This window comes from Triticum aestivum, chromosome 5B, assembly GCF_018294505.1.
Source record: "Triticum aestivum cultivar Chinese Spring chromosome 5B, IWGSC CS RefSeq v2.1, whole genome shotgun sequence".
NCBI lineage: Eukaryota > Viridiplantae > Streptophyta > Magnoliopsida > Poales > Poaceae > Triticum > Triticum aestivum.
Genome location: NC_057807.1, coordinates 18,235,170 through 18,244,797, shown reverse-complemented (window position 1 = coordinate 18,244,797; position 9,628 = coordinate 18,235,170). Strand labels below are relative to the sequence as shown.

Sequence of the window (9,628 nt, the reverse complement as noted above, 5' to 3'; positions counted from 1 at the left end):
TTGTGTGGCTTGCCATACTTGTGTGGCTAGCCACACTTTGGCTTGGCCACACTAGTCTCCAACCAAACAGACCCATATGACCAAACGCATAAAACTCGAAACTATAACCCCGTCGGCCTCCTGTTGGCCGAAGATGAGCTTTTCGGCCAACTCTTGGCCGAAGTAGAGTCTTCGATCTACTTGCGGCCGAAGAGAGGTGGAACAGGGCCGAAGAGCTCTTTTCAGCTTCGAATAGGGCGAAGAGCACTTTTTGGTCATCTGTAGGCCGAAGAGTCCTCTAGGATCTCCCATGCAACTTCGTCCTTTCGTTTACGCGAAGAGATGGGTCCATTAGAGAAGACACTGCAATGGTTTGAATCGTCAATCTACAAATGTTCAAACCCTTGAAAAGTACAAACAAATATGGATCATGATAATTCTCCATTTTCCACAAGATGTCGATCGCCCAGTCTAGAACATAACTGAATTTGAACACATTCCTTTTCTTCATATTTATGCATAACCAGTCGTCTACTTATTTGCTCGTGTCCCCGTGTCCGCTTCTAACCGAGATCACCATCCTATCCATCCACGAAAATATTGCCAAATCTCTTGCCTTGAACCCGGCATAAACATGTTGATGGACCGGAATGATTCTCTATGTTCTAAACCGTATCTGAATTTGCAAATATGCACCCCGATTATACATATCCATTAGCCCATTAGCCAGCCGTCTTCTATTCACTCACACCGATGGCGCCAACTGCCGTCCATACACGTCTCCATGCAACAACTAACTCCAAATAAGCAACGGTGTGGTGATATGATTGTACGGGCATGTATATGTTGGCCCCTGGAAAATTGCAAGGACGACTTATAAGCTAAAACAATCTTAGAGAAGATACACTGTCCAAGATAAGATCAGAGGATATGTGTGGTTGATCTCGAAGATACACTATCACGTGGAGAAGATCACTAACAGGAACAATATAATGGCAAATGGCATCTTTAAAAATAAATGACAGATGGCTTCGAGCAAGGGAAACCAACATGCCTGGCGTGGTTGACGTAGCGTGGTTGACAGAAACCAACATGTTGAATTTTTCGATAATTGATGCTTTTAATTGACTCAAAATGAAGCATCAAGAAGATACAAGCACAATGTGCATGACCCTAGTCTCTGCATAGTTAAGATGCACACATTCAACATCAACGCACCCGCAAAACGAACTAGTGAGCAAAGTCATACAAGACCGGAGCTTGCCTATGCCAAAATGAAAAAAAAATGAAGCCATCAAAACAATGATCAACAAAATGCAGCACCGCCATATCTTAGACAACATAATGACAACGAGTAAAGATTCGATGGTCCAAGTAGCATATATTTTGTGCGCTAATGTGTTTTGGAGGATGGGCATCACATGCATGGCCCTTTATTATTTACATCCGGAAGCATGGTTTTGCTTCTCCAACAAAGTCTGGGAAAAAATGTACACATACGTATAAATCTCATGTGTCAACTAAGAAATATTCATATGGTTGACGTAGCGCCCAAAAATAGGTGGCATCATCTTATATATCCTAAAGCGAAAGGTGCAATAATCATAACGTAAGATGACCTGAACCGTTGTCCAGTCTCACGGAAAGAACAAAGTTTTGAATTGTCAATATGCAACATTATCCTTTCGACTACCAATATTTTCTCACCAGAACAATCCTATGTTTTAGGCTGGATGTCAATCGTCTATTCTAGAGCATAACCAAATTTCCAAATATGTGTCATTATGTTTATGCATAACTACTAGTCGTCTACTTATAGGCGCTCGCTCACTCAGCGGTGTCCTCTTCCTAATTATGATTATTATCATTTCTGTCCATTCAGCCAAATGTCCGGGACATGATGTACACATATTTATGGACCCATATAATTCTCCATTTCCACGCGTATGTTGATGTTCTAAAACATACTATGATTGCTGAATTTTCAACATATTTATGCTTATGTATACATATAGCCGTCTTCCGCTTCTTCACTCAAGGTCGCCAGGCATGGTGTATACTCCCTCCGTTCCAAAATAGATGACTCAACTTTGTACTAACTTAGTACAAAGTTGAGTCATTTATTTTGGAACGGAGGGAGTATACGGCAAATGACATGTTTGAAAATGAAGGACAGATGGCTTGGAGCAAGGGAAAGATGGCCATAGAAGAAACCGACCGTATTGAATTATTGGATGCATGCATGGTTGATGGAGGAAGGTAGTACATATATTTGTGTCGTTCTTTCTAGGATGATTGGCTGGTAGCATCAAGTGGGTATATATATGTATATTTGGGCAAGCGAACTGCAACCACACCTAGCTAGAAACTACTATCAACAATGATACCGGTCTAGAACACAACTGAATTTCCCAAACACGCGCCTATGTATCAACGCAGTTTATTTTTTAGTTTTTTGGAAATGGAGGCGTACCCCCGGCCCATGTATCAATGCATGGCAAAGCCATTCCACCCACTTTCTGGTGTCCGCTTCTAATCGAGATCGCCATCCTATCCGTTAACAACAAAATCTAGTCAAATCTCCGGTCTCGAACCTGACATAAACACGTCTATTGCATATACCAGAATAATTCGCCATTTGCACGTCTATTGATGTCGATGTTCTAAGCACATGAAAACTGAATTTTCAACACATCTGCATTTATGTATGTATGCAGCCGTCTCCTGCTGCTTCACTCAAGGCCGCCACGCCATCCACACATATCCGGTGGCGGCAAACGCCGTCCAGGTTCAGCGAACGCCGTTCGCCCCGATCCACGAGCGCCAGCCGCCTCCGGCCGGGCCCGCCCGCAGCGTCACGGTCCACGGTACACCGCGCCTTGCTGCCGAGCGGGGCGATCGAAACGTGTGCCGGACGCGTTTGGCGCTGAACTGTTGGCGGTCGAGAACGCACTGGATGTGGCTGCTGAACTCGGCGTCGTGCACCTCATTGTCGAAACCGACGCCCTCCTGGTTGAGCAAGCGCTAAATAAACGAGGACCGGATTTCTCCAGGCAGGCTCAAATGATTGACTACCTGAAGCTCTAAATGAACCTCTGGTTTGCTTCTTGTAGTGTGATTCATTGTCGCAGGGAGGTCAACATGCCGGCTCATCATCTAACTAAGTTAAGCTTATCTCTCCATAACAGAGAACTTCTTGTTGCTGATGGGAATGTTCCAGCTCCTGTAGCTGACGCTGTAAGGGCCGACATAGGCCCAACTGTTGCGTAATAAAGCTATATGCTTGCTCTAAAAAAAAAGGTCTCCACGCCATCCATCCATCATCCATCTGATGGCGCCAAATACGCACCGTTCATACACGTCTCCATACAACGACTAACTCCAAATAAGAAATGACGTGGCGTGTATGATATGATTGTACGGGCATGTGTGTGTTGGCCCCTGAAAAATTGTAGGGACGACTTGTAAGCTAAAATAGTTTTAGAGAAGATACATTATCCAGGATAAGGATAATGTATGGTCGATCTTCGATGATACACTACCACGTGGAGTAGACTAACAGAAAGATTATGAGGTATATATGGCAAATGATATCTTCAAAAACGAATGACAAATGGCTTGGAAAGATGGCCATGGAAGAAACCGACATATTGAATTATTCGATGCATGGCCGATGGAGGAAGCTAGTATCAACTGGCATATATTTTTTGTGGTTCTTTCTAGGATGATTGTCTGGTAGTACCATCAAGTGGCTTACGTATATTTGCACAACCACCCCTAGCTAGAAACTATCGACAATAGTCCGTACTTCCTCTGTAAAAAAAAATATAAGAATGTTTAATTACTGCTTAGTGATCTAAACGCTCTTATATTTTTACAGAGGGGGTACCGTATTAGTACATCTGCTTCATGGCATTTTAGACGTTTCGGTAACATTGACCTATTCCAGATGGTTTCTATGAAACCATTCATGTAACGCCCCAAAATAAGTGACACCATGTTTATATGACAAAGCAGAAGGCACAATAATCATATATTGAGATGACGAAAAACCATCGGCCAAGTCTCGCGGAAACGACGACGGTTGGAGCCGTCAATCCACATCATGGCAACGTTCAGAACCTAAATTTGAATATCTCCGGACCAGAATAATTCTCTATTAATTTTGGCATGATACCGATCGTTCGGTCTAGTACACGACGTAATTTCCAAACATGCATCCATGTATTACCGTGTAGCAAGTCAATCCACCCATTTTCTCGTAGCCGCTTCGAATTGAGACCGCCATCCCATCCGTTCACAAAAATCTACTCCTTCCGTTCGGAATTAGTTGTCGCAGAAATGGATGTATCTAGATGTATTTTAATTCTAGATACATCCATTTTCAGGCCTCGAACATGACATAAACACGGCTACCCCGGACCGGAATAATTCGATTCTCTATTTCAACATGATGTTGATGTCCTAATTAAACACGTAAAAACTGAGTTTTCAACCCATCTGCATTTATGTATGCAGCCGTTGTGCAGCCGTCTTGTGCTCCTTCACTCAAGGCCGCCACGGCATCCGCACATATCCGGTGGCGGCAAACGCCGTTCATCCCGGTCCACGAGCGCCAGCCGCCTCCGGCCGGGCCCGCCGGCAGCGTCATGGTCCACCGTGGGCCGCGCCTTCGTGCCGAGCCGGCCCCCATCTCCGCCACCAACCTCTCCTGTATAAAGCCTCGCGGCCTGCGCCTGCCTCCTCCTCCCACCAGTTCCAGGACAACCAGCGACAGCCGCCACTTCGTCCAGCTCCGGCCCCGGGAGGATCGCTTCGCTGCCAAATCGGTAATCCCACGGTGAAATTCGTTTCTTTTCAATCGCCCATCCATTAGGATTCGTCGGGGATTTCGATGTGTCTGTGCGCCGGAGGATAAAACGGAGTTCTTGATTTGTGTAGCTCGTCGACGGCGGGATGGGGGAGGCGTCCACTCCGGCGATCGCCAAGGATGTCACCGAGGTGAGCTGATTTGTCCGCCTGGATGCGGTCCGTGCTTGGGGATGCCCGGCCGGCCGGCCGGATTTGGTTTGTTGTGCTGATTTATTTTATTCTCTGTGTTGCGATGCAGCTGATCGGGAACACGCCGTTGGTGTACCTCAACAAGGTGACCGACGGGTGCGTGGGGCGCGTCGCCGCCAAGCTCGAGTCCATGGAGCCCTGCTCCAGCGTCAAGGACAGGTCACCTCCCTGCCCCCTCTGTTTTTCTCCAGATCCCCATCCATGTTGTGAGGGCAGAGGCCCTGGCTTGCTCTCTAGATTTGAGCTGAGGATTCGTTACTTGTGCTTGTGCAGGATTGGGTACAGCATGATCACCGACGCGGAGGAGAAGGGGTTCATCGTCCCAGGCAAGGTGGGGGTAAAATCGACCCCTCCCCCCCTTCTTTTCCTGCTTCCCCTGTTTTGTGTCATGCAATTTTAGAACAGTTTGGCGTTGCAAACCATGATTTGGGCTCCTTGGAACTTATTACCTGTGGTTTTGGTTGTAGTATGTATTATTAGCTGTGACCTGACCCGCTTCAGTTAGTTGAGTAGAGAACAGAGGTCAAGGGAATTTGGCGTCTGCTCTCTTCTAATTGGGTTAAGTAGTTAAAACATATTACTACAAAACAAATCAAGGAATTGCCTCATTCGGCGCTAGGAATTTTTCGCACTTCTTTTCAGGGGTTGCCACACCATACAACCTCTATTGGAAATAAGAGTTACTCCCTCCGTAAAGAAATATAAGAGCGTTTAGATCACTACAACTAAAGCAATGATCTAAACGCTCTTATATTTCTTTACAGAGGGAGTACTACTATATATCTGGCAGGTCTAGATTCTGCGATTCATGTATAAGGCCTTGATTTTTGCAGTATTGTCCGTTCTCTCCTGCACCAGCACCTAGTTGTTTGACTTGCGCAGCTGCCTTGCGTTGGCATTTACGGTCAACCCTTCACCAACATATTGGTTCAGCTTTCACCTGAACCAAGTAGTCGTAATTTGGAGCCTCTCTGTTTAATACGTGCTTCACGATCCCTTTCATGAATGGTGATATGATACGCTGCCCCTATTTGGCGCTAGGAATTTTTCGTGTTCCGTTTCAGAGTTGCCAGTTGACCGTTTCTACTAGAGTTATATATATTCCACGGTGGCTGGAATCTATAGTTCATTTATGTGGCCTTGATTTGCACGGTATTATTCGTTTTCTCCTGCACCAGCACCTAGCTGTTTGACTTGTCCAGCTGCTCTGCGTAAGCATTTACGTCAACCCTTCACCAGCACCTTACACCTGAACTAAGTATATTAATCTAGAGCCTCTCTATTAAAATACTTCACCACGCCTTCCGTGAATCATGATATGCTGCCCCTTATTTGCAATCTTAAAAGTAATACTTGTGCACCTGGCCGTTTTATTCATGCTTATAAGTTGTTTTATAGCAAGCACTTTCTGCAAACTTTTTACTAAAAAATTCAGATTGCTAGGATCTTGGTTTGCTGATATTTTGCTTTCCATGTGAGTGGTTTTCCAGAGTGTGCTGATTGAACCAACCAGTGGCAACACAGGCATTGGGCTGGCCTTCATGGCTGCTGCCAAGGGTTACAGACTTGTACTCACAATGCCCGCCTCCATGAGTATGGAGAGGAGAATCATCTTGAAGGCCTTTGGTGCTGAGCTGATCCTCACCGACCCACTCTTGGGAATGAAAGGAGCTGTCCAAAAGGCGGAAGAGCTTGCAGCAAAGACGCCCAACTCATACATCCTTCAGCAGTTCGAGAATCCTGCCAACCCAAAGGTTTAGCATAGTTTATCATTTTTGTTTGGAGACGTCTCTATGCGCGTGTTTGATGTTTGCTTCCGAGCTCCCAGTTCTCAGGTTTAAATATTCCGTGCAGATTCACTACGAGACAACTGGGCCTGAAATCTGGAAAGGCACAGGTGGAAAGATCGATGGCCTTGTTTCTGGCATCGGGACAGGTGGTACCATTACTGGAACTGGAAAGTACCTCAAAGAGCAAAACTCTAACATCAAGGTTAGAACTACAAATCATTATGCACACTACAGTGTTAGCTGCCAACGTTGACCAACTAACATTTCTTCCTGCATGAGAAATAGTATCTGATTTTATTGTGTTTTCTCATGTAAGCTCTACGGTGTGGAGCCTACCGAGAGTGCTGTCTTAAATGGTGGAAAGCCTGGTAATGTTTCCTTCTGTATCACACTCCATTCATTCTAAATACATTCACTCATTAAATTCATCTCATAATATCCATCAATAAAGATGGTCAAGTTCCCCCAACCACAATCCCATGAATTTCAAAAAGACTGAGTTTCTCTTTGCATTGCCTTTGACTTGTCATGTGAAATATCTTGTCAATAGTACTGTAATATAAATAAGAAATATCGGATGGTTAACCATTTCCGACATGGCCGCATGAGGCGCCTTTTTCTTGAGGTCCGTAATGTGAGAAAGATGTCCGTTAGGAAGAAACAACTTTGTATAGCATTTTGCACCAAAGTATTCTGCTTTGATTCTTGACACTGCTTGTTCTGTACCAACAAGATTCAGTTATTGTGAGCAGGACCACACAAGATCCAAGGAATTGGAGCTGGTTTTATCCCTGGTGTCTTGGATGTTGACATCATTGATGAAACCATACAGGTGAGTTTTCTTCGTGTACGAAGTTGAGTTGTAGAGAAGGCACTACATAAGAATTTTTTTGCCACTTACTCCCTCCGTCCCAAAATTCTTGTCTTAGATTTGTCTAGATACGGATGTATCTAACTTAGATACATCCGTATCTAGACAAATCTAAGACAAGAATTTTGGGACGGAGGGGGGTATGTTTTTGCTTAGTTTGTTCCTAGTTTTACAATCCTCCCATGAGAATAGAAGTTTGCTGGCTATTCCCTGTTTGTCTTTCCATACATCTGCATCTTTTTCCCTGGTGTAACCTTTGGTCCGTTCAAACTGTCTGACAGGTTTCAAGTGATGAGTCTATTGAGATGGCAAAGTCTCTTGCATTGAAAGAAGGATTGCTGGTGAGTATTAATAAGCAGTATCATGCACACATTGTTTTTGTCCAACCTGTCTGTACGGATCATTCAGAATCAATTGTCTGCCTCAGCCACTGACGATCTAAATATTTGTAGGTTGGGATCTCTTCTGGTGCTGCTGCAGCTGCTGCAATCAAGGTTGCTCAGAGGCCTGAAAATGCAGGGAAACTCTTTGTTGTAAGTGACACATTCCTCCTGGGAGTTTCTAGCATGCCTCGTTTCCCTGAAAATTCATCTGATCTGATAAGCAAATCACAAAAGAATTGATCTAATGAACTACAGATTTACATTTGAACTCTCATTTATATAGGGGTCATCTGCACCTGTCAGCTCTCATACTGCAATCTGACCTATTCCAGCAAGTGAAGAGAGGCTGACATTTCACTCGTGTGTAGGTTGTGTTCCCGAGCTTCGGAGAGCGCTACCTTTCGTCGGTGCTCTTCCACTCCATCAAGAAGGAGGCCGAGAGCATGGTGGTCGAGTGACGCTCGGGACTCGTCTCCTCAAGCGCGCGAAGCTGTTCTCCGAAGCCGAATCCCTCCATTCATAGGAGCCCTCTTCTACAAGAAATAAATCTTCGGCGTCCCTGCTAGTGTTGGTCTGACATCAAAGTCCTGTCAAGTTTTAATCCCACCTTGTGTGGCAATGGGGAATACTTTTGTGTTGGCCTTGTGGTGTTTAGCAATTTGAATTACCTCCTGCCTGCCCTGTATATTGAACTCCTCCTCTGTGGTCCATATGTCAGCCAGTGTGAAATAAAGCATCATGGTGCCCTTACATGTCTGAATCTTTGTTTTTCGTTCTAAAACGGGGCTGACAATTACCTAGTCGCCTGGAAAAAGAAACTGGTTCAGTCGAATCAATCTGGACCGTTGCATTGAAAACGTCAAGCCACGATTTGTTCCACCCCTCGGGTGCCCCTCCCTCCCTCCATGTGTAGCACGGGAGCAGTGCATTGACCGGCTTCTATCTAGGCTACTCCAGCATGGAGGTAATATCATCAGGAGTCATACAACTTGCGCTTGGTATCCAGTTCAGTATTATAATTTTGAAAATACGGAATTGCAGTCATGTAACTTGACTCAAGCGTGCACATACGGTCACAAAATGCATATGTGGGCGTATTTGTGTACGTGGCTCCACCTGTCAGTGACTAGCTGAGGCATTATTGCATAAAACACACTTGTACCTTTTGTATTCACGAAAGAGAGCCGGCCACCGTATTACTTTTTTTTTTGCACAAACCCCTTTGCGTTTTTAAATTTGCAGAAAAGTTAGCTACTGTACTGCAAAAATTAACGAAATTTAAGCCAAAATTGAAGACGCCAGCAGTCGACCCACATGACCAGCCACTCTAACCACTCTATCAATCACGTTCAGATCACAGCTATGAATACCAAGCTCACATGTATTGAACGAGAATGCAGTGGAGCTTACATGGGCTGCAGACACTGCGGCCAATTTCGTACGTGCTATTTTTTCTTAATATATTTACAAAACGTAAATTAAAAAGTTATATTCAAATATTTGCATGTTAAAAATATTATACATTCAGATAATAATTATTAAAT

At 44.6% G+C, this 9,628-nt stretch overlaps 1 protein-coding gene across 1 annotated transcript; it reads left to right on the top strand.

Moving 5' to 3' along the window:
• Positions 1-4,546: 4,546 nt before the first annotated feature.
• Positions 4,547-8,834, top strand: LOC123110159 (cysteine synthase-like). The gene is made up of 11 exons (XM_044530621.1): positions 4,547-4,808; positions 4,921-4,980; positions 5,090-5,199; positions 5,314-5,371; positions 6,531-6,794; positions 6,895-7,032; positions 7,147-7,198; positions 7,583-7,662; positions 7,983-8,042; positions 8,154-8,234; positions 8,453-8,834. The coding sequence occupies exons 1-11, from the start codon at positions 4,629-4,631 to the stop codon at positions 8,540-8,542; spliced, it is 1,173 nt and encodes a 390-aa protein (XP_044386556.1). The 5' UTR covers positions 4,547-4,628; the 3' UTR covers positions 8,543-8,834.
• The last annotated feature ends 794 nt before the right edge of the window (positions 8,835-9,628 follow it).

Excerpts from the sequence above, each read along its gene's own strand:
- LOC123110159 (XM_044530621.1), top strand. The coding sequence starts at position 4,629 with ATGGTCCACCGTGGGCCGCGCCTTCGTGCCGAGCCGGCCCCCATCTCC. Across the intron at positions 6,795-6,894 it reads AGAATCCTGCCAACCCAAAG|ATTCACTACGAGACAACTGG; the intron begins GTTTAGCATAGT and ends TATTCCGTGCAG. Across the intron at positions 8,235-8,452 it reads ATGCAGGGAAACTCTTTGTT|GTTGTGTTCCCGAGCTTCGG; the intron begins GTAAGTGACACA and ends ACTCGTGTGTAG.